This window comes from Tympanuchus pallidicinctus, unplaced genomic scaffold, assembly GCF_026119805.1.
Source record: "Tympanuchus pallidicinctus isolate F22 unplaced genomic scaffold, pur_lepc_1.0 scaffold1, whole genome shotgun sequence".
NCBI classification, from domain to species: domain Eukaryota; kingdom Metazoa; phylum Chordata; class Aves; order Galliformes; family Phasianidae; genus Tympanuchus; species Tympanuchus pallidicinctus.
In genome coordinates, this window is record NW_026294618.1 from 61,675,987 (window position 1) to 61,701,783 (window position 25,797).

The 25,797-nt window shown below is 39.2% G+C and overlaps 1 protein-coding gene across 2 annotated transcripts; it reads right to left on the reverse strand.

Moving 5' to 3' along the window:
- Positions 1–226: 226 nt before the first annotated feature.
- On the reverse strand, positions 227–18,538 carry IYD (iodotyrosine deiodinase). 2 transcript variants are annotated; one of them, XM_052680457.1, is made up of 6 exons: positions 18,346–18,538; positions 17,911–18,132; positions 9,581–9,775; positions 7,424–7,583; positions 5,537–5,693; positions 227–3,587 (listed from the first exon to the last, which is right to left on the reverse strand). In XM_052680457.1, exons 1-6 carry the CDS (start codon positions 18,521–18,523, stop codon positions 3,405–3,407), a joined length of 1,095 nt encoding a protein of 364 aa, XP_052536417.1. In that variant the 5' UTR covers positions 18,524–18,538; the 3' UTR covers positions 227–3,404. The 2 variants fall into 2 exon arrangements, with proteins under 2 accessions (XP_052536417.1, XP_052536425.1); XM_052680465.1 differs by having other exon boundaries at positions 18,323–18,458.
- Between the last annotated feature and the right edge of the window lie 7,259 nt (positions 18,539–25,797).

The window sequence follows — 25,797 nt, forward strand, 5'->3', positions numbered from 1 at the left end:
ATGAGATCTGGGAAGAGGTGGAGCCACTGTATGCACCTGAGTTCCTCAGAGTTAGCCCTGCCCTCCCTCCAGGTGCTCAATCACTGTTTTAGGCCGACTTAGCATTTCTGCTACAGCGTGTAAGTTTGTTTTCTTCAGCCAATATGTGTCTATCAGTTTCCATCATCAACTTATGGAAGAAAACAAACAAACAAACAAACAAACAAAAAACCAGAACAAAACAAAATAAAGTATCTTTCTCAGTATACATAGGTATGTTGTTTTAGCAGTATTTATTACCATGACAATAATGGGCATATTTTAATGTGGCTTGGTTCTTCGTGTCTTAATTAAAAAGCCATAATACAATAGTCTTACATATGCAACAAAATGACTTAGGTATGCAAGCTCATGTTGGTTTAAACTGAACTAATCTGATAAAAATTCTCTGAGAACTCTTGTGGAATAAACACACTCAAATACAATCTCTTTTGCAAATTGGGCCAGGCAAAAGCACTTTATTTCTAAGCAATAAAAGATAACGTAGAGCGACAAAGGTTCAGCTCAGTATCAACGTGAGCTCTGAATTAAAAAGAAAAAATAGGGCATATTTACTTTTGTAGCAGATGAAAAGTGCTTTTTGAGGGGGCCTGATAGGGCAGAGGTGCTTCTGTACAGAAGGATGAGTTGTTATCCCAACTGTGATGTGTGTTCCTTATACCTGGGAACCTGCAGCCAATCTGCCTGGACTTACCTCTGCTCACCAGTGACATTGTGGTGTCCTTGACCAGCTTTTAGACTCAGTGAGGCCAGCTTCTATAAGGAAGCAATTCAAATCCAAATTGTAGGGTTGTTTGTTTGTTTGTTTTACAATTTTTTACTTCAAATTCTAGTTTTGTCAAAATCAATTGAATTTGGGCTGAAAATGCAGGAAGTTTGAAGAATTTTGATGTTACTGTGGTTGTAAAAGTTCATTTCAGGCTGGTACCATGCTACCAAAAACATGTGCAACACTTTGGGAAATGGGACCAGTAAAATAGATGAATACACAGCTGTGAAGCCAGCTAAACAGTCTGCCAAAGAGGAAAACCGTTTTTCGCGACAGTGAAAGAGAGACACTGATACCACCAAGAGCGGTACGTCTGTAAATATCACCTCCACTTGCTTAGCTAGCAGCACTTCTTGTACCTGGACTGCTCGCATGCCAGGCTGCGGGCTCAGGAGCAGCCACCACCACAATTCGGAGCGCCGCCAGGGGGCGCTGCCTGCACAGGCACTGGCGACACCAGCTGTGAGACCTGCGAATGGCGCTTCTCCAAAACTGCCTCCAGGTTTGGGACCCTCGACAGGCAACGCTGCTGGGGGGAGAAACGGCCTTTAAACAGACTGAAATACGCCTTGTTTGGTGTGATGGGAAAGCACCTTTCACGTGTGAGAGCCTGTAAAAGTTGCAGTGTTAAGCTGGGATAGCTTAACACTATCTCACTACTGCTACCACTAAGCAGAGAAAAGTACATGGGAAATACGCCTTCCTCCAGTACAAATCCGATCACGGTAAAGGGGACGGGGCGCTTAAGGAGAGGACCCGCTGATGCGGTGGGCGGAGTGACAGCAGGCAAACCCCCCGGCATACACTGGCGGTCCCATCGGAGTGCAACCGGCAGTATGTGCAGGGATGGTCGGCTGCCTCCCAAACTACAAATTTGGCCATGGACTTCACTAGACAAAAAGCTCTTGCCAAAAAGAATGTGGGATTTCTGTTCTCTGGTTGAAGGCAGTGCTTGAGCTTGTTGCTGCCGGTGGAGAGTGGCAAACATTCTGCCTGCGTGAGATGCGGGCAAGTGGGTGATGTGCTCAGGACGGTGGCAGAGCTCAAGGGAGAAGTGGAGAAGTTAAGGAGCATCAAGGAGTGTGAGCAGGACATAGGCTGGTGGACTGACTCCCTGCTATACATGTGAGAAAGGAACTGGGGTGATACCCCTCAAACAGTGGTCGATCCTTCTGTTGCTGTCTGGCAAAAGGAGTGGACCTAAGAGATGAGAAGGAATGGAAACAGGTCTCAGCTCAGAGTTGCAGGCAAATCCCATGCCTACCTACCTCGTTTCCCAGGTTTGAGAAACTACACAACAGGTTTGAGGCTCTGGAATTTGAGGGAAAAGTGAGTGAGAATGTGGTGGGAGACTCACCAAGGAGGTTGTCTATAGTGAGGCAGTCATCTCCATGTCTCAGAATGGCTTCTTCCAAGAAAGAAAGAAGGGTAACTGTAGTTACCTGTAGTACCCATCTCCTCCTGAGGGGAGCAGAGGGCCCCTTATCCATAGCAAAGTGTGCTGCCTTCCTGGGGCCCAGGGCAGAGGCATTACTAAAAAACTTCATGGTCCAGTTCAACCCTCTGATTATTAACCTTTAGTTGTAGTTCAGGCTGGAAGTTATGAAGTTGCTGAGAGAAGTTTGAAGGCTATCAAAAGGGACTTCAGGGCATTAGGGCAGTTAGTTGATGCAACAGGAGTACAGGTGGTATTTTCCACTAGCCCTTCAGTGGCAAGCAAGGGATACTGAGAGAATGAGGGAAATCTATCTCATAAATAAGTGGCTAGGAAACTGATGCCATCACAAGAATCTTTTTATTTTATTTTATTTTACTATGGGGCAGTTTATTCAGTGCCTGTGCCAGGAGAGATTCAGGTCCAGGAGTAGTTAGGCACTGGAACAGGCTGCCCAGAGAGGTCGTGGATGCCCTGTCCCTGGAAGTGTTCAAGGCCAGGGTGGATGGGGCCCTGGGCAGCCTGGTCTAGTATTGAATGTGGAGGTTGGTGGCCCTGCATGTGGCAGGGGAGTTGGAGATTCGTGATCCTTGAGGTCCCTTCCAAACCTGGCTATTCTTTGATTCTGTCAGATGTTTAGATGTTGTACTGAGGGACATGGTTATAGGGAAATATCTGTGGTAGGTGTACAATTAGACTAGATAACCTTGGAGGTCTTTTCCACCCTTAATGGGGCTATGATTCTGCGACATACAACCTCCATTAAAGTTATGAAGTAAAAACAACTGTTCAGTGGTAATCACAAAAGTATAAGGAAAATATGTGTTATTGTTCAAGGAAAGATCAGTCCCTACAATACATAAGAAAAATAAAATGATGAAGGTCATTTGAATGTTACTGTACTTGTCTCTTGGAACAACTGCTCAGGTTCATTGGTAATAGTACCTGTTAAATGCACCATGCATGACTACTTGCTGCTGTTAGTAGAAGCAGGCACCGTGGTTACTAGCAACAAAAGGTGCATGAGTGTAAACAGCCAGAGCAGCAGTAATATGTGAGCATTAAAGCTGGGCGTAATACACAGGAAAAGCGTCAACAACTTCAATGGGCTGCTGCTTCCTAGCAGGCAGTAAGTTGTGCTCTCTCTTCATGGCCCTGGGTTCACATGACCACCATGATGTCTTCTAATGGCTTTCGAGTCAGTGCAGGCACAGTGGCATCTTTCTTGGGATAGCCCACAGGGAGCAGCAAGAGCAACTTCTCATTGGCTGGGCGCTGGAGCAGCGCCCGCAGCTGGGGACCACAGTTCAGGGGTGTGGTGGTCACCGTGTACAGACCGGCATTCTGCAAGGAGACAGGAGCAGAGTGAAACAAAGGTCTGTGCTGGGTGCTTTTGTAATCATTATTCTCCTGAGACCTGCACACATTCTCATACTGACTAGCCCAGAAATACTGCTTTATTACGCTCTTCTGCAGGCTTTAGAATATCCAATTTACTTATTGCCTCAGCAGTGCCATGAAAGATGCCTCCAGGAAAACAACAACAACAAAAAACAGCAACAAACAAGCATTTTTCCACTGCAGCAACAGCCCAAGCTAATGGAAATAGCTCTTTTCTCTAACATACCTGTACTTTGTATAGCAGGAGTCTGCCTGTGATGTACATCACGATAGGGAACCTGCAGCTACAGTGAAGATGAAAGGCACTTGTGGAGATTTCACTTGTGGAATATCACCCCAGAGAAATGTTTTGGTTCTTAAACTCAGATTGTTGGCAGGAAGGTGTCTTACAGCTTTCCGAATGTTTGTTCCTGCTCAAGTTCTGTACCTCACAGGGATAGGAGACACAGACTCTGCCTCAGAACTTGTCATAGGAGTCTGTGATAAACATTCTGGCTTGCATCAGAAACCAAAAATAAGTTTGTGCATCACTCTGCCCTCATATGAAATCTCACAAAAAAAAAAAATAAAAAAAAATCTGACAAATAAGAAAGAGCTGACACTATCCAAAAATCATTACCACAGAGTTGAGGTGCTTCTTGAACATTGTGCACGTGCATTTCAATCTCTTCCTGCATGTAATGCAAAGCATGTTGGTTGGCTTTGAGATACAAAAGGCAGACACTAAGATATGCTCAGGCAAAGTGACTCTCATATTCTATGATCTTCTGAAGAGGAGAAAAGCTAACAGTAGTCCATGGCACTGTGCCATTTAGTGTTGTCAATTAACTTCTAAGAGCTGGGGAAGAGATAGCACTAAGGAGCCTAACAGTGGGTAGGGAGTCTCAGAAGTCCCACCTGATGGTGAGCTGGCAGAAAGTGGAGTTTTATCACTCCTACATCTACTAATTTAGGCTCCTGTGACATAGCGCTTGTTCTGCTCTATTCCTTGTGCATCCCCTTTGCTGTCAGCTCTATGGGGAGAAAATAGACACACCCGTGCAGCTGCGGAATAGCAATACCCCCAGTGATGTGCATCTGTATCGCCCTCTTCTCTGACATCCCATCCTGAAGATTCTCCTAAGGAACAGCAATTCAGGCAGGGAAACATCACTCAAAACAGAATGGAGGAGAAATGGCAGTTCCCAGAAGGGAACTGGCCTAATATAAGAGGTGTCAGCTTGCAGTTATCCTGCTGACAGTCCAAGCTAACAATCAGAATATCTTCATTATTTAAGTACTTGTGTGAGTACATCAGATACATCAAGCAGAAGTGAGCGCTGAGAAACCACAGAGAAAATCCAACTGGTTGGTGTCAAGCATGCTGAGCTTTAGAAATCAGTACATTTTCAGAAATATCTCAGAAAGACTGATTGAAATAGTACAGTCTGTTCGGTAAAATATGTCCCTGATATTTTTTTCCAGCATTGTGAACTAAATCGATTCAGGGTCAAGTCATTTTTTAGAGGTTACTAACAATGTGGTGCTGTACAGCCATACTTTGGTAACCTACAGACCTTTGTCATCCCTGTTAACATAAAGCAGAAACTACATAAGGCAGAAACCACAGATGCTAAAGCCTGTGATAAGAGGACAGTGACAACTCTAAAAGTGAGTTGCATTGCATTTTTCTTCTTCTTAAGCAGTACTGACAATAGGAATCAGCACAGACAAGGGCCTATGCAGAGTAACTTTGAAACTCAAAATTAAGATGTACTGCCAGGATTTGGACAGTCTGGAGGACTGAATGTTAAAATCTGAATTGGGTTCCACCCTTATTTTGGCAGAACACTTTTGATATGTAATTGAAACCGATACAGTGACTTCTCAGTGTGCCAATTCTGTCAACATACCTGCAGGGCAGCAAGCAGCATACCACAGGCAATAGATACACTGATTTCATTGTAGTAGTGGGTCTTCTTTTTGCCATTTGGAAGCCTCCCATACACCTGCTTGAAAATAAGGATCAGATAGGGGGCAGTGTCCAAGTATTCTTTGATCCAGTTTGTTCTGCAAAAGAATATTTAAGACATTTATTTTGCAACTCTTTCACTTTCCCGTCAGTCACATTTGCTATCTGCAAAGGTCCAGTAAAGATACATGACAATTATAGCAGTGGGCTAAAACTTAAAACATATTCTGTAGAGGATTAAGTATTATCAGCTTAAACAGAAACATTTCTGCAAAATGCCTGAATAGAGTTCTGAGGTTTAACACATTCAGCTGAAGAACTGAAAAGTAGAATGGCAAAAAATAGGAGCTAGGTCTTGACATCTTATCTATGAACTGGCCTCATAAGCATTTGTCCTTAAGATGGTTTAATTCCCAAAATTTTGCAGACCTGCAGCTCTACCTGTTGTCATCAATGCCAACATTATTATGATTGTAGGGAAAACTGCTAGAAGAAAAGATCTGAACTGTTTGGTCTAAGGTATAAACCTGAATGTAACAACAAATGTTGCCATCCTATTGCTGGATATTTCAGCCCTATTAGAATTTATTTGGTTCCCAATTTGTCACAGTGAGAATACATACAGAAATGATGTCAGATTTAGGTTGTTTTTTTTTTTTTCTTTTAAAGTTTATTTTGTACTGCTCTCATTCAAAACATAAAGAGTACTTCATTTTAGTAGTTTACAAAACATATAAGCACCTGAAAAACAATAGTTTTCTGAAAGAAAGAGAACAAATTAACCCTATAAAGCTTGTGCATATGCTTCATTTGACAAGCCAAGACTCACTATATGTCTTCCCATCGTGTAGAGTTAATCAAGCCAGATAGACTTTGTAGGGCATTTCAAAAAATTACATATTGCAAAATTCAACACTTGCATAAAGTCTAGCCTTTGAACTACAACAGCCAAATGCAAAATTCCTACTAACTATGGGGGCTTCATGCCTTGGCAAATAACAGGAAAAAATGGGAAAAATTTCTGGCAATAGAGATCATATAGAAAAATTAAAAATGACAAAGTCAAATGCTTGGAAAAGTCTCAAGATGGAGAATGTGTAATCACTTTTACTCAAGGGAATTTTATGGATCAGCCACCAAGGAGCTACGCACATTTTTAGGTTTTTATTGCCAATCTTATATCTTAGAAATATCTAAAAACAGAGGAGGAAGGAAAAGTATACTAGAAGAAATCATGATAGGATTATTTTATCATTTTAATTTTCTAGACTATGATGCTTTCAATAAGATTTTTGTTATCTTGAAAATCAAGACAAAGGCAAACAACAAGGAAGGGTATGCTGAACATTCAAATCACTTATTTCATCCTTTTTCTGGTAACATTGAAGCACAGAGTCATAATGTGTAGCCAGAATTAACACTAAAAAAAAATAAACGCAACTCCTGCTGGGGGAAGGGAGCTTCAACTTTCCTCAGACAGGAGTTTGGGAAGAAGCCCAGTTGAAAATTAGCAGAAGGATCACAGTATAGATCACTGGCTGGGACAGCCTCTGACCTCATCTTTGTTCTTTCTCTGCCATCAGGAAGTAGGAAATGTTTACAGTTGCCCTTCTGTGCAGCACCAGAAAATGGGGGAAGCTTGAAGAACAGGGATTTGAAAGAAAGTCTTTAAAAAAAGGTTTAAAAAATATTTTCATATTTGTTTTTTCTTACTGAAAATAAATGCCAAAATACAAAAAGAAAAGCATGGACAAAACTCTCAGTATAGTTTTTCCTAGACCAAAACACATCTCCCTCCAACACTCTTAACTAAGTCATCTTTTCATACCTTAATCTCTTCAGGTCATTGACCCATCTATCTCCCATCCTTTTTTTGTAGTTTATTTCTTCTTCTTCTTCTACAATCTCCCGAATCTTATGTTTTAAATCTGGATCTTGCACTACCACAAAGGTCCAGGGCTCAGTGTGCGCTCCACTGGGTGAAGTACCTTAGTATAAGAATGGGAAAAGATGAAGAGGCAGCTAGCAGAATTCTGGGAAAGAGGGTGCAGTGAGAGGTATAAGCTCTTCCCTCTGGGCTTTCAACTGATCATCAGAGCAATGGGAAAGAAAGCTGATGAATTGGGAGAAAAGGGCAGAGATATGTTCTAGCACACAACCTCTGCATTTGTAAGTGTAAAATTCCATCCAGTGACTGAGGTTACCCTTTTCAAATTGCCATTTAACAGTTAAGAAAAGTCAAGGATTTGTAAAAATTCATTTGTGGTTCTTTATGATAAGGCAATATTGTGATGCAATATATGCATGCAGTAATGTTAATGCAAATTATTACGCCCAAAGCAGCACATCATCTGAATATGCAACAAATTCAGAAATGGTTTTAGCTGAAGGGCAAAGCTAATAGCTTTCAAGGAAAGAAGTCTAACCACCCGCAGGAATCTGTCACTAGCTGACAAATAAGAGGAACTGCACAATGCAGACACCTGCCATATACCATACAGGTTTGCATTTTTTGTCCCAAAGACAGCTGGTCTATGTACGTATTCAGTCTCCACTTGCTCACTGAGCCCTGATCATTACAAGTTGTCACTACTGGAGAATATTTTAAATGCCTAGCAGATGAAAGCCAGTAGCTGAAGGATATAGTCGTCTGTGCAAGCTCACAGAGAAACAGGTAAAGAACACTGTTCACATCTCTCTAGTTCCACATAAACACTTAAAAAATATTTGAAATTCTTAGATACTTGCTACATTTGCTCATGTGAGCACTGAATTCAGCTTGAGAAACATTGAATAAGAAGCAGCTTGAACTATTTATCTTTTATATTAAAATGTGTTTGTATCAAGAACCTCATCTCTCCCTCAGGTTTGGATAAGAACTGACGACATTTATGTTTTGCATTGTTTTCATTTCCTCTGCACAGCCCAAAGCTTTCAGGGTTACAAAGTACTTCATCTGTACTCCAGGCTTGTTCACTTTGCTGCATTTGCTAAAACATGTTCAGTGTTCTAATGACTCCCAGCTAATTAGAAGAAGATGGAGTCTCGTTACAGTGCAGTAACAAAGCTGATTACAGTTTTAAAGAGAAAACAATGCACCTCAAATGCTAAGAATCTCCTTATTAATAATCCCATTAAGGTCTATTGAACTTTCCTCTAAGGTAGCTTATGAATATTGTTCTGTACTAACAATATAGTGGCAAGTTCACAGAATTAAGATAAATAATGAGTGTTAGACACATTACTGCCTGAAGTCAGTGTTACTAAAGCAGAGATGAGATTAGATGAGGACATTACAGTGATGATTTCAAACACATGAGTTCTCCAAAAAATGAAAATTCATATCTGATCATCAGCCAAACCGTGATCAAGGTCCTCTGCATACATCCCAGTCATGCAGCAGGACCATGGCACTGATACTGGAAAGACTGGAAAAGTTTTATTTTTGCTCTTTAAGGGAAACTTTTTTACAAAAAAATAAATCTTAACCATTTACGTTATCTGAAATGTTTCTCACATCTGAGACAAGATCATAAATTTGTCTGAGGAAAAACAACCAAAAAATGTATGTGTTAAATAACATGAGGAAATAAGAAAGCACATGAAGTACACATGGTTTGACATTTTTTGAGAGAAAACACTTCAGTATTCCTATCTGAAAGATATTTCACTGAAATATATTTAAATTTTATTTAAAAATATCTTCAAAAGTAATGAAGTTTTTTTTTCACACTTTTAATCTTTTTCTCCTTTAAGGTGCATTAAAACTATAAAAGAAGTGCTCCAAACATATCCCTGACATACAGTCATTGAAGCTGATTAATTTCCAAGCAGTCAATGAGTCAACTCATTATGGCTTTAGATGAGTCTAGGAAGACTATAATCCAAGTGCCAATTCCCTTGGATTCTTCATATCACTTTTACACAGTGGAACAGCCACACTGAAGGTTGGTTTTTTTCAGACTTTGAACAACACAGTACCTACCTGCCGTTCTGATGACATTATCAATAACCTCCCTGGGGACTGGCTCATCACTGAGAAACCTGACAGACCGCCTCTTATCAAGAAGCTCATAAAATGACCGTGACCTTTTAATCATTTCAGCCTCAGAGTAACGCTCTGCAATGAAGGGCACATGGGCAACATTTTCATCAAGTCCTTGCCACTCTTCATCAACCTCTGCAAGAAAATAAAAGTGGTTAGGGTTTGTTTTTGTTTTTTTTTTTAGCTGGAGAATGCTGATATCTTTGACATTTACTGTCATAATGCACTTTGGTCTGTATTGACATACATTGCGCTTCTACACTATCGGAAAGCCAAAGTCTGAGGTTCCCGTTGACACAACTCACTGATCCCAAGTTCCAGATAACATAAAAACTGTTTAAATACCAAGAGGCAGAAGAAAACTGGCCGTAGAACTGTGATCCAGGAATAAGTTACATCCTCTACAGTCAAGTTACAAGCTCTACAGTCTGCGAGCATTCCTGTAAAAGTGTACTATAAGCTGAAACAACACTGAAAAGGTGGGCAGATTTTCAACCCACTTTTCTCAGTAAGCAAATCTGAACACGTATATGCATTCCCAAGCAGTCTAATAAGAAAAAAATCAATCAAATTGCTGAAGCTAAGAAGAGAACTTAACTATCAAGATGTGTAAGATTTCCTCTGAAGAGCTGAAGGTCAGCTTCTTCCTATGTTCATGTTTCATAGGCTATGTGCAAATTGGACTTTGTGGTTAAGTTCTATGGTTTCATGGGACTTTCAGCAAAAGGGGAAATGGGTAATAGGCATTTATACTTAGGATAAGTAGGGTGCAGGGTATTGTGTTTCTTGTTTTTAATTTAAGAACTCAGAATGATTCCTAATTTCACTTGAAATACCATAAAATACATCTTCTGCTCTCTCTGAAATCTACTTTTTCTCCTCTGTGTTCCTAGAATGAACAGTGGCATTTTTTTGCCTCTGTAATATGGAAGTTAAAAGCATTTAAATTTTGCATTTCTGCCAGTCGATAGTATTGAGCAATCTGCTACAGAGGGCTGAGTCAGGAAAAAATATTCCAGTTCTTTTCCAGTTGTCATTAGGCTGTTATTTCAAAATCATAGCAGTCTCCATTGCAAATTCAAACAGCAGCTAATTCTGTGCTTTTGTAGTATGTAGTTGCCTTAGAGACCAGGATGATTTTTGTTAATTTTATAAATACCAGTGAAATACTCACAAGCGTGGCTCAGCTTGTGCAAGGGAATGCAATATATCCAGTTGCACATGTTGAATCTAAACAGCGATTCTGAACCCCCCAATAACATATTTTTATATACAAATAAATCACCCAGAAAGTTTGTTCCTTTTAGCATTTCACAGCTGTCTTAGGCATGCTCAGTCAAGCCTGCAAGAACATGGCTACAGGGCAATGGGAAGCGGAGACCAGGTATAAAAATTAGTTTGTGAGAATCTTAAATCCCAAAATCTCCTCTTGAAGGACTTAGAGGCTGAAAGCTGGATCGCTGCCTGCAGCTGGCTTCTCAAGAAACTTCTTGTGTGTGCAAGTATTTCTGATGTAACCAACATACTCGTTGCTGAACTGAGAATTAAAAGTAACACAGACTGACACACATTGTAATTTTATCTACAGGCACTTACATAAGGAGTTTCTAAATGGAAAAAAATATTGTCTTTATGATAATAAAAAACTCTGAAATCAGCTAAGGTTGTGCATGTGTATCATAAGGCAAAAATGTGACCAGAAAACTATACTGAATTTATACATTGGATTAGTGTCCCAGTGAAAATTTCAAGTCAAACTATATTATTCATGCTTATACCAATATGCTGTAGTGACCATTCCTATTCATTTCCCAAGCTTACAATGTTGAGTGTACTGAGAAACAGGAATGGGATACTTCTAGTCTATCTATAATAACTTAGAAATAGTCCAATAAAAACTTAGCCCTAATAGCTCCTATGTGCTCTCATTATTTACTTTCACATGATCAGATTTTGCCAAGGTTCAGAAAACAGGAAATAACATACATACAATGCACTGTACCTTCTATTTATTGTTTATTTATTTGTTTGTTTGTTTGTTTATTCCTGGTGGTGGAAACTTCACAGTCTAACTTTGGCTCCTAAGCTTATCCAAGCCCGGCTTGAACATCTCTTTTTCTACTGTTATTGCAAAATCATCAAAAATCCTTTTGGGATGGAAACTAGAGTATAAACTACTGAAACCTTTGCAAAAGAGGTTTGTCAACTAGGAGTCTAATGCTGGAGGAAATTTGTGTAATCTCTATACCTGATTTTGAAACATGAGGAGAGGAAAGTAGAGTAAATGATAAGCTGTGAATGTCGAAGAACAGAAAGATCAAATTATCTATATAGATGAGTAGTTAGAGAGTTGATCAGAGGATTTAGTTAATTCAAAGAGCATGTTGCTTGTGGAAATTTGAATGCAGAGGTCAAGAATGCAAATTGGAAGAGCAGTCAGTGCCTGTATGGGACATAAAATCATATCTCATTTAAAACAAGACAAAACAGGGAGAGAAGAATCAAGCAACAATAGCTGGTATCCACTTGGACACGTTCAGGAAACATAAACAGAATTGATGTGGCAGATCAGAAAGAAATATAAAAGCGATATATTTAAAACAAGGGTAGCTTTTTGAGATGCATTGCCTTCTGGGAAGGTGTGAAACAAACAAGAAGTTCCCAAAGTCACATTTGAATTAGGACACATCTTTAAGAGTCATACTGCCTTGATTGTGTTGTTAACTGTGAAGTACATGGTGGAAGCACATCTTCCTAAATATAGGCTGAAGAGGAAAAACTAAGGTAATACTAGAAACAAGGCTTCCCAAATTAAGCATTGAATACCTTCATCTGTTCTTTTTATTCTGCAGTGACTACCTTAGCTTTGGTTTCAGTGAGGGGGTAGGACTTCATTTAAAAAAAAAAAAAAGTGCCCCTGCACTGAGATTATCAGTTGATTCAATTTAATTGTCTACATGACAAGTTAAGGAAATGAAAGTTTCTAATTTTGGGAAAATAAAAGATTGAGAAAAAATAAGTTGAACAACTCAGACTGAAAAAGTCAGGGATCAGGAATCAGAGGCATTTGGCACTGCTTCATATCAGAGGTATAAAATTCATCTCAGATGTAACTGGTTGAATAAAAATATTAAGTAAGTGTTGTACAGGCAGCTAAGAATAGAAGTTAAGCAAGTTAGAAAGTATAAAACTTGCAGTATTATCAATGGTAAAGTTAAATTTTTTGAGTTTTTTTTTCCTGGAATTTTTTCCTTCTAAGTAGAAGAAAAGCAGCTAATCCATGGCCAAGATGGTTCAGCATAGTAAGACAGCAGGGGAAAAAAAAAAAAAAGGCATATATTTTCAAAGATATTGAACACGTGATGAGGGTGAGATGACTAGTGAGAATGAATGTTTGAGAAGCACCATTTCTGATTTAGAATATCTAATTTAGAGTTGCAAGCAAAAAAAAAAAAAAAAAGTGCTGGAATGCACTAAGACCAGAATATGGCTGAGGCAGGAGAAGAACCTAGATGTGAAAGAACTGACACACAAAATGAAAGTTCACCCAGAAATTTTTTTAAAACATAAAATAAGCTATTATTTATTCCTTTCTGCCATGAGTTTACCATTCATTCTTAGCAGTTAATGTCATCCATATGCTAAGCTAAAAACATTATCAATACCATCTGTTTGGTGCATGCTCTCTATATTTTAATGGCTATGTTTGGACATATTCCTGTTTGTAAGGTCACATTATATAATACTACAAGTGTCTTGTTTATTTGCATGTGTATTCTTTCATTTGATGTACAACAGACATCCTGCTAGTCACTCAACTATCTTGTTAGACACATTCTCAATATTCTCATAAATTCTATTCTGTTGTACATCTCTGACAGTCATCAGGCTTAGATATCCCAAGTGAAATCTCATAATAGACGTGCCCTTTGGATACATTTTAGAATGATGTTTGTGTTCTTCTCAGAATTTCACATGGAAACTTAAAATCAGCCTACAAATCATGTAATAAATTTTGCCTTGGTTTGAAGGAAACACGTTTGCTATGAGTTTCTAATATTTTAAACTCACATGAGTAAAACTTGTTTAATTTTTGCTGGCCACTTATCTTGCCCACACTGATATTTCTATGTGTTACTGGCTCTCAATTTTATATCATTAAGAAATTTTATATTAAGAAATTTTTGCTTCCTACACTTAGAATTTCTCTTCCAGTTCTCTTTTCCAATGAACTGATATGATACATAAAATGTAATTACATGCACACAAAGAAAGGCTGTGGGCTTTTATTTCTAAAGTGCTGGACAAATGACCCTGTGCTTCTTTGCAAGACTGATGGCAGACTGCTACATAATCTGCCACTATAGGAATCCCATTAATGAATCCAATCCTGAACTGAATGTGTTGCTAATGGTAAGCTAAAGGAGATGGAATGCTTACTTGTGGGGTATAAATAGTTGTTAGCAAGGTGAGCCTGGAAACCCCAAGGATTGATCAAAGATCTTAACCAACAGAAGCATCAAATGGGAGAGACAGACAGGAAGAAAGAATAACATGGTATTGGGAAAGTGAACTCACGCTATAATGCAGTTACAGAAGGCTTCTGAAGTTCTTCAGAGAAATGAACTGTTTGATAAAGAGAAGAAATGCTGATTTATCTATAAATGAAAAACTGTGAGGCAATCTGATTGTTGTTTATAAACCACAGGAGGGTTATGAACCTGTCCTGGGAAAAGTATGCTAGGAACAAACAAAAAAGGATGGAACAATAAAAAGTGGGTATAGACAGAGCTTAGAAATCAGGCAGGGGAGAATTTTTAACCTATGGCATGAGGTTCTAGAATAACATTCCAGCAAGTGATGAAAACTGGATCAGGTTTTGAGTTCAATCAGCTAATGACAAAGACTGGAGTATCAGCAGAGAGATAAACACAATGAAGTGTGATGTTCGTGTAAGTCTTGTGTTTTTAAATGACATAAAGAATGAACTGTCATTAAATTGGAAAACTAAATTTCTACTGTCTCGCTCATGTCAATGGTATTATTATTGAAAGATATGGGGAACTTTTGAACTCAGGGAGAGGAGAAATATATCTAAAGTGGGAGAGGTCAGTTATAAGAAATATCATAAGCAATAAGCAATGAAGTCTGAGATGAGATATTTAAGCCTTTGCACATTGCTTTATATTTCTTACAAACATTACCAAGAAAAGCCCAAATAATTAAATACACAAAAATAAAATCCCTTTGCTAATAATCTCTGCAGCTGGACCTCAAAATAATAAGGTTGCAAATAAAATTCATTCTGATCTTCCATAATACTGTAAATTGGCTCTGTATTTACCTTATCCATCAAAGTTATTGATCTGAATAATATGACCAAGAAAGTGACTTGTTTGTTCCTGATTTGAGCCAGGTGTATTGTAGTAATTAACTAGGTAAGGACTCCCTGGACTGAATAATTTTCTAGAAGTTGCCTTTGCAAACACCTAGATTCAACTGTGTAAAACTGAAGCCATGGGAGACTCGGTACCACCATTCAGAATCAAATGCCCTGCACTAGGAGATAGCCCTCATGGCTCATGCATCAAGATAAGGCTGAAGAAACATGTTTTTAAACGAGTTTTTAATCTATGTCTAATTGGCAATTAGATAAGACCTAGTACAAGATACAGCCACACATACAGACCCTTTGTACCAATCCACAGCATGACTGTCCTTCATTCTGGATCTCATAAACGAAGGAAGAAGATACAGAATATATGGACATGCAAACAAACCTGAAGTACTTCCAACTAATAAACTACTGACTGAATGCTTGCTGCTTAACCAAGGAACTGTGTTTCTGGCTGCTCTGAGAAATACCTTTCTCTTCAGTAGCTGAAAGCATAACAAAGACAGGCTTGGGAGCACCTGTGACTCTCTCTTCTGCCGTTCACTTCCATTAAGTGGCTCTACTGAGTCTGTCCAACCAGATCAGTTAATTACATCTAATGCTCCAGTGCCTGAAAGTTTCCCCTGCTGGTGCAACTTGAACAAAGGTTTACAATGCTGGTGATGCCTGAGCAAGTTCAGTGATCTTCTAAGAAGGCGCAGCATGCAACCTGCCCCTTGAAGTGTTTCAGAAATGTACAAGGGCTGCACAGTATTAGGCTTCTTCATTCCACTGATAAAGTGCCCTTTGGTCATGGCCAAGTATCAGAAAATTTGGTATTTAGCTGCATTTTCCCATTAGAAGGCTGTACAAAATTCAGCTTGTTTACTTAAAGCAGCCTTGGGTTCCAGTTTTAGACAACAACTTAAAAATGCTTCATCTCGTCTACTTCAAATTCTCTCCAGAGGAGCTACCTCTTTAAGCACAAGCCAACTTGAGACATTTAAGTAGAAGCAAGTTTTTCTAATAAAGAAACATCAGTGAAATAGTGGAATTTGCATGACAGGTAAAATACTCTCCACTGGTCAGAAAAAAAACATCTGTTTACACTCCATTTTTCCATTTTAGCAGCTGCTGTGGTCAGTGAAAGTTTTTACACTGACAACAAGGTGAATATGTTTGATCATTTATTATGGCATTAGCTGGATAACAGATCCCTTCCGAGATGATCATACACTCTTCTCACTTAGTCTGGGCTTTTTCCTGCTGAGAAAAACCTTCACCAAGCATGGTGCAATTACTTTATTTTATCTGGAGATAAAAGACCTGTCTGTTTTGCGAATATCTTGCCTTTAAATCACATGGCATTAAGGGAAAGATGATTACTTCTTGTTAAAACAAGAAAGTCTAATTTAATGTTGCATTGCCTGGTACATTGGTTTTACATACAATCTCCTTTTAGCAGTGGCATAGAGGTGTACCTACCTATGAATTTTTGTAAGCACTTTATAACTTAGTACAATTTTGAATTTAGCAACTGCATTAAAGATAGAAAAAGCTAACAATAAAAAAAACAACATTTTGTATATGGAGCTATAGCAGAGAAGCTCCTCATTAAGGGCTAATAGATTTGTTTATTCAGGGGATCTACATTTTTAAACTGATACAAACAGCTGTAGTCATAGATGTCACAGTGATAACTCATAGAATTTTCACTTGAACTACCCACAGGAATTTTAATTTGCAATAGTTTAACTAAACTGGTAAGCCATTAGAAAAGGGAAAAACAGGATAGTTTTGTATAGGATTTCTTTTGCATTGTAGAAAGGAAGGCATGACATTTGAACTAACTTTTAAGTAAATGTTGTGTATTTGGGAAGTTGTCAACATGGTTTAAAAGGTTCCAAGTATAAACTATTTCTGGAAACTGATACAGAATACTGTCTCAAACTATGCTGAACATTGAGAAACAGAAAGAAATAATGGTTCTCAGAAATAGTTGTATGTACAGAAAACAATATGAGATACAGGAATCCAAGAAAATGACTACATTAATGTGTCATTATGGGAGAGAGAAAAAAAAAGCTTTTGAAACCAGCATGAGTGAATAAGCTGTATTAATTTTAAGTTTAAAAACTTCATAGGAACAGAACTGTGTAGATTTTTATACCATGAAGAAATGAAAGGAGATTATGGAAGATAATGAAGAAGCAAAAAAGAAGGAAAGGTATATCTTACGCTCATACTTTCGTCCAAGATGAGAATTGGGAACCACTACTGCAAGAAAAGGCATTCTATTTGCAGCTTCAAATATGCTGTTGAGTGAACAGAGATCAGCGTCATCACTACTACTACTGTTCTTAAAAATATGACTCAACATAGCTCCAAAACGATCCCCACTCTAAACCAGCTAAAATTCTTACGGACGTTCATAACTGTAACAAAATTATTTCTTTTTTTTTCTGGGGGTGTTGAGATCAAATACAGACTGTGCCACATAGCTCATGTAGGTAAAGCAGGATGAGGTGCCTACCAAGTCAGCCTACAGACAGAAGCTCTCTCTTCTTCCAGAGTTCCCCATCCTAGGAAAAAATTTTAACAATATCCACTTTCTTTCCTACATTTCCCACAGAATCCCTCTTAGATCTGAGATCTGCTGATCATGGAGCATACAACAAACTTCGAAAATACATTTTCTTCTTGCACCCTGACCCGTCTGTCACCAAGAGGGACAGGACATAAGAATAACCTTGTTCCATCAAGTTGACAAGCATAGTGCAGCATAGCACTATGCATTTCTATCAAAGTGAAGAAGTCCAGATGTTTGCATCTCTATTCATATTAGCAGACCAAATTCAAGCAATAAAATTGCTCATTTGTAAAAGATTTTTCTTACCTTCTTCCACTAAGTGGTGATCAGTGCCATCTCTTAGATCTTCATCCACCCATGGACGAGGTATGGGCTTACTTCCAGTGTCACCTCTTTCCTTCTCTCTTTTAGTCTTCTTCAGTATTACCCCAATCAAAACACATATAATTGCTATGAAGACTGGGGTTAAGGAGGAAAATAATGTCATGACTACAGAAATGTGGAGACTTCCAAGTTCAAGTTTCTCTTCTGAAAAAGAAAAGATGAAATGGAAAGCACAGAACGGGTGTGAGCAGAAAGGGGTGGACCCAAGGTTCACTCCTTGACCGTCTCACTTCTGCTTTTCAGCCACTGCCCCCACAGTCTGCTCTGTGATGTTCTGTGGTTAAGCAGGCCCAGATTTAGCTATTTTGAAGTAAAAAAGTAACAAACTGCTTACAAACAACTAGCAGAGGCACTGACCATGTACTAACACATAAATGCTGACATGCAAAATGAAGAGATCTTTCAAAATCCTAGCCTGAGGCAAAACGCTCCTTCCCCTTATTTTTTCAGTTACAGTGATCCCAGTAATCTTGCTTGTAACAACAAGTATGAGAAAGAGCCAAGCAGGAATGTGACTTTTAGAAACTGATGACATCTCTTCAATATTTAACTCAGAGTACTTAGTAATATTACACGGCTCCCAGGAAATCAGAGTATCACCAAGCAAACACTGGCTTGCAGTGCCACCCTCGGTGTGTAAACAGCTTGATATGAAAGATAAGTGTAGTGGTAGCATTACTTCAGCATGAAGTATGAATTAGATTGTCCACAGAATCCTGTATTCATTCTGGGTGGCCTGGGGAAAAAAAAAAAAGAAAAAAAGAAGAATTCAGGGAATAAAAGTAAGAATGATCTGAAGGCTGGAAATCTATGCTGTGGTGAGTTTTAAAACCGTGACTCAGTTATCTTATCAAAAGATTAAAAAGCAATAGGACCCTGGTCTAATCCAAGAATGGTCAATGTCTAACCCATTTTTAACTCAGTCAGCTGTTTGGGAACTGAAACAACACAGCAGCATGGAATTAAAGTCCTTATCTGGGACTGCTGGGCCATGCTGCATAATAAAAGGTCAGGTGGCAAAGGAGAGCAGAGTGCAGGAACTGACTGCACACAGTTACCAGCACCTACCAGCTCTTTTAGCGACAGATAAGCATCAGCCCTGCCAAAGCTTATCTCACATTGCACAGGGCCAGCTTTGAAGTCTCTGTATGTTAAACTGTATTTTGGATAAGTCCATGCAGGAAAAGTGAGAGCAGTCTATAGAGACATGTCCCCATGCTCAGCATGCCTTTCTGAGACGTGCTGCAAGCCCTGCCTAGGGTGACCTCCCTCCCTAACCCTCCAGATGAGTGCATAATTCCATCAGAGATGAAATAAAGAAAAATTGTGCTTATGCTGCTAATCTAATCCAGTAAAACTGGTGATAGACAGGCATCTGCCTCTGGTTATGAGGGCAACCTACTTGAAAACCTGAGCTATTAGTCTTCTTTTCCAGTCTCCAGTCCAGATATGACCTGGGTCATATGGTTGGGTCTTGATGCCTGATTTCCTGTAAAATAGTAATTAATTAAAAAACTCATCCTTTACAGGAATACAAGGGACAACTACAGTCATGTAGGAAAAAAAGAGTTAAATTTATCCTCTATTTCCTTAATTTAGATATTTAATTTCATTTGTTCTCCCTGCTGGCCATCTAGTCAAGGAAATACATCACCTACTACCAACTGGAAATATCAAAATTGTTTGTGTGAGTAGAAAGAGGCCTACAGTTACATCAGACACCTTTTTGACAGCCCATTCTATGGCAGAGAGGGAAAGAGAAATGTAATCTGAATGGCACTGACTATTTCTCCCATGGGGAACACATTCTTGTTAACCTTGAATATTCACATACATATAAATTAGCACCTGGATGCTTAGCAGCTGAGAATCCATCCTGCAGAGACAGGTCCATTCAGAAAGAGAGAGAGAGAAGCAATAAGGCAGGTTGAATTCTATTGTTTAAAATAACTACTTCTATTTGCAGTGTTGGGAACTGTGCAATCTCTCACTCTTCCAGAATAACTTTCGCTTTCTTAGAGGTGATGAGATATTAATTTTTCTTTTGTAAAGGAGAGAAAGGAAGAAAACGAAATAAAATTCCATTTGGTATTAACTCAGACAAAGTCTGTGTTTGGTGTTATATATTCAAGTCTCTTAACTTGAACTTCAGCCCCACAGAAATCCCACACCACCTTGTTTTATTAAAATCTGATATAGTTTCAATGACTCCATGCTGCAGACACTTAAAATATAAACACGGTGATAATCTGAGGAACTGTGGGAGTGGTGGGTGGACGCAGCCAATTTGTATATAGTAGATTTTAATCAGTTTTTCTAAACTCACTGCTGGATTTTCTTCAATCCATGCTTTACATGATTATTATCATGATAAGCGCAAGCAAATTTACTGCCATTATTTCTTCCTTTTTATGGTAAGATCTAAAGCCTAGCAGCTGGATATTTTGAGATTTTCAAAATAGTCAGGAGAAACACTGCAAATACTCTTACACCTACAAATTAAGCTTTTCTGACAAGCTTAGAAAGGAGGCAGAAGAATTCAATAAATATTGTAAACACCAAAGAACCAAAATGTAAGTGCATGAAATCATTATTAACATTCTTAAGAGATACGGATCTTCATAAAAGAGCTTTTGGACCAAACACTCTTTTTTACATATTTCCTACTGAATTCTGTGCTTAGTTGTTGTTCTGGAGAAATGAATGTATTCAAGTATCAAGTATAGCCCTTTATTTTTTTCAAAGTAAATATGTGTTATGAGCAAATGTTATTCATAGGCTGCAAGGATACATGTGCATGGTAGTGCGGTGCATTAGCTCTGTTCTAAGCTGTTGTGACTCTGCTTCTGAGGGTAGTGGGACTGACTGCTATTTCACCATCCTGCTGTAACTGCACTGAGTGGGAGAAAAGACACTTTTCTGTACCCGGACATGAGCTCTGAGTTCCACAGCTCTGCATCTCCTTTGGATACATCTCCTGTTTCTTTCCATCACTGCTGTGATCTCAGCATATCCCTCTCATCATCCTGCTCTGGAGAGCTTTAGGGCATTATTATGAGGCTAGGAAAATATTGTTGCTGAATTCTTGTGTGAATACAGGCTCTTCCATCTCACACAGGCAAAAGACAATAACAGTGCTCAAATTATCAGTGGATAACTGATCAGTGAATTACTGTGTCATGCCTGTCTTGCTGAACTTCATTAGTTGCACACATAGAAGGAAAGTGTGCACTATTTCTGATACTGGTCAGTGCTCATGCTTTTGTTGAGACCATCAAATGACACAACAAAATGTGGCAGAGAGTGCCCGCATGGACAACTTGCTGCAAACATAATTACAAGCAGGAAAACACAGCCACTGGGAACTGTCTTAGACATGCAAAGATTTTTCCATTGGCATCAGTCACTGAAGTGAGTTCCAGCATGAAGTTGAGGTTTACAAACAAACAAGCAAAAAAATCTTATTCAAATGACACCTGTGATCAGCCACCAACTCAGTGTTTACAGGCAAGGCAAAAGCACACACAAAATACTTAATCCAATTTCCCAGTCAACACATAGAGACAAATGTCTGGATCAGCTGAAACTTATACCTCACCATTGGCATTAACTAAAAATATCATTAGCTTGATAAGCATCTTCATCCTTGTGATACGTCTAGTGCATACCCTCCTGCCTCCATCAGCGACCAGCTCACAGCTCTTCTGAACAAGGTGACCCTCAGTTTTCTGCTGTCTCTTTCCTCTTCTGCACTCCCCCACACAAATGCCTCCTTCCCTTCCCTGAGTCAGCTGCATGATCTCTTCATGACCCCCTAGAGATATCAGATATCATGCCCTGTAGCATTAGATTTGATTATCTTTTTCATTAACTTAGCTCGGATTGCCACAAATGTTATTACTGCTTATGAACTAGCTTTTTGAAATCTAACAGTACAGAAGCTAATGCAATTACATCCCATAGCAATGAAAGCACGAGACAACAGTGCAATAGAGTAATTCTTTCCTTTTTTTCAGTATAGCGCCCTTCAGTTGTAGGGCAAAAGAAATAACCAAACAGTAGATGATGTGATTCATTAATACATTTCTAAAAAAAAAAAAAGTCAATTTATTCATTTATTGGAATCCACGTTACCAGATAAACCATTACTCATATCTAAGGGAACAATAGCTGTCCTAAAAATATTTGTGATTTCAAAAAATAACTTAAATCATGTACGTCCAACGTGTGGCCCACATGCAGACTGGCTGCTTACTCTTGCTTGATACAAGACCACAGGGAAAAGCAAGAATATTTAAAGGGCTATGCATATGGGTCATTCCATCTAGCACAGACAAAATACCTACAGTATGAGTAGCCATTTAGCAGGTGGAAGTTCACATCCTAATACAAGCTGCTACAGCCTCTTCAGAGTAGGAATGTTTAAGGACAAGGAAGGAGATGACAGTGCCCATCTCTCTATAGCTGGTAAGTTGAGAATGACTGATTCCAGCTACAAGATCCAATCAAATGAAACCTCTGTACATTGGGCCAAAGAGGGAAAGGCAGTGTCAAGGTGATGAGACGTAAGTTAAAAAGGCAGGTGCTAGGTGTGTGGCAGAAGCATGTATGTAGATACAGATGAGCATGTATATAGACCTGAACCAGTTCTATTGTCAGAGCCATGTAATTATAACAATGCCAAAGGCTTCAGGTAGCAGCTTACCCAAGATTCAAGCAGCTCCCATGCTGGCTCCCCTGCTGCTACTGCTCTCCAGCCTTCATCCCCAGACACGTAGATCCACGTTGACACTAGTACACTTGTACATGCCCTGCTTGCGCCTCTGATTGCAGCACAGGCATCATCCCAGACCTCCTCTCATCATCAGTTCACAGTGCAGGAGAATGAGTGTTTACAGTGAATTTATAGCACCGCCCTACATGAGCAGACTTTTCAAATGGTAATGTAAATCCAGTAACTATTAGTGGTAGGAAATTGTTAACTGGATCCTTTGTAGCTGACATAAGAAATATTGCTATTGTCATTTTGATATAAAGAAGAAATACAGGAAAAAATATATAAGGAAAAAAATAGAAAAAACATAGACGGATTTTTTTATTTCCATTTGTTTGTAAGTATTTTTCTGAGTGCTTATAGTGAGGGAAATTGTCTTTCGTTCCATATTATTATGATGGGACAGCCAAATGGCAGCATGCAGCACTTAAAATCAGCATTTCAAAGCCCTAGCTATTCTTGGAATAGCTATTTCTATTACTTTGCTTCTTATTTGCACCAAATCAAAACATAGCAAGCTTGTTTGAAGAGTTCCTTAGCTGATTACATCTGAGCCTCTAAAAACTTCATCTAGGAAAGCACTTTCTAGCTATGAAGGAGAAGAAAGCCTTCAATTCCTATGTAATTATAAACAGCAATGTTCAAAGGGGTTTTTTAGTTGGTGGTGGTGGATTTTTTTTCTTCTTTAAATGCTTTGAATAATAGTTTCAACTTCTTTAGCCTTCTTCTAGCTTTCTGAGGAAATCTATCACAAGGCTGAAGTGCCGTCCTCACCACAGAAATCATTTGCAGCCACTTCTCTGTTCAACATCTCTCACCTTTTAGTTTGCAGTTCCAACTGAACTGTGGAGTAGCCACCCTGGAAATATCTCCAAACAAAACCCTTCCTACCATATGATCAGTAGCACCAATGGCCCAACATTAGCTGCGACTCTGGTTCAGCTGCATAAAGGATGATGCTAATCCAATATTTCCCTCTGCTTTGCTCCAACATTTGTTGCTCATAGAGCAAAGGTTGGAAGTGAATGTGGCCATGCTCCTACACACGCAGTCTAGATCAGAATGGATACAGACCAGTGAACCTCAGGCAGTCAGGCAACATGGGTGACATATTTAGAATGTTGGATAGTGTGAAGTACCTTGGTATTTGGGAGAGTGGGATAGCTGGGTGATCAGGTCAGCATGCTCAACAGGGGCCCTGATGGGACCAGAATGCTGAGGGACCCAGTATACTGACCTCTTCACAACCTGAGTCAGCCTACCAAAGATAAGTTGTGTATAGGCTTGGGAATTAAAGCACTGCCAAAAAGAACCTGACAAAGAGATTTTCTCCCTTTGCCATAGGGCCAGGAAAAAATATCCCCCAATCACTGATCTAAAACTTCTTGTTCTCTAATGCTGCTTTTACCCAATGCATGAACATTTATTTCGTAACCTGTGACAGCAGCTAACCAGCAAATCGCTCTTCTTGGGCTGCAGTGCCACCACATGCCAAGTTGCCAAAGAGTAACTAATATTTACCCTTTTTTCTCCTGGGGAAAGAATCTGCTGCTTTCTCTTCCTAGTCTGCAGAAAGGCAGTATATCTCACAGTAACACTTAGTCCAAAACCCCATAATTGTTCAGACCATTCATTCAAAGTATACACTTTATTGCTCTCTGAAACTGGATGATAGTGGACTGTTTGAAACATACAACTCTGTGGTACAAGTAAACAGTTTGAAGTTTGCTGTTACACTAATCAGTGATTTGTGCCTGGAAATGGGTTCAGCTGCTTTTTTTTCTTTCCTTGGGATCTTTGGGATCTAAAAGTCTTTGAAGAGTTCATCCTCTAATTAAATAGGCAAAATCCTCTCTGCTTCCCACTGCGTTGCACTTTCCTTTGCTGTCTCAGTAAAACAACATAAAACCTCAAGCCACAAGAGCCTTTCGAAAAGAACCACAGTATCATCCAGATGGAAAAGACTTTTCAGGTCATCAAGTCCAGCCATCAACCTGATGTATAAAGTACCATCACTGAACCAAGTCCCTCAGTGCTGTGTCTGCCCACCTATTACTTAAATACCTCCAGGGATAAGAGCTACTTTCTGAATGAAAATTGAAAAAACCTCCTGTTACTTCAAAAATTGGAATGTGGTTCTTGGCATTAGAGGAAAAAAGGAAATTGTGACTGTTCTGTAAGATCTGGAAAACACCATGTTCAGAGCCTTGCCCCACCACAGATGCATTATGGCTGTAACCTCTGGTACGAATGGAGACTCAGACTCCATAGAGGTTATTTTACTTTAAAATTTATGAATGGGTATTTCTAAAAAATATGACATAGCTTATTAATGTGTAAACTCAGAGATCCAGGCATTCTGCCAGCGCAATTACCCTCAGCTTGCCACATTGCTGTGGCCTCTGTTGCTACCAACTGACACAGTGACAGGCTGAGCTGCTGAGTCTGTGATGCTACCAGATTGTTTTGCAACAACAGGGCTCCTCTTTATTCTACAGCAGGTTGAGTTTGGGACAGCTTTGCATTTATTGCTGATGCTGTTTCATAGGTCACCAGGGTGCTGCCCTAAAAACAAGCATCTCCCCACTAGAGATCAATCATTTCTTACCTTGAAATCCATGCATTGCAGTCCATTACACTTAATCAATGCCAAAAACGTCTCTGCATCCAAAAAGACAAATAAGCTCATTTTTCAATACTGACCATGACCATTTGCTTTTCAGTGTAATTTCACTCCAAAATTAAAGAAGAATTAGGAACTATATACTGCTTTTCCTATGCTATGGACTTCCCCTGTTCCTGCTAACCACAAGACAGTCTGTCAGCACATAGCACACTGCCATCAGGGACACACAGTGAGGATTTTGCTTCAGCAGTTTGCCAGAGGATTTTTGTAGCTTAAGAGCCCAATTACTCATTTTAGTCAGGTTCCTCTCAGTAAATGAAAAAGTAGCTGAGCTTTATCTGTGAAGTCAGGCAAGGCCCTATCCTAGCCCTGCTGTTAATTGAGGTGACCCCCAAGTAGCTTTACCTCA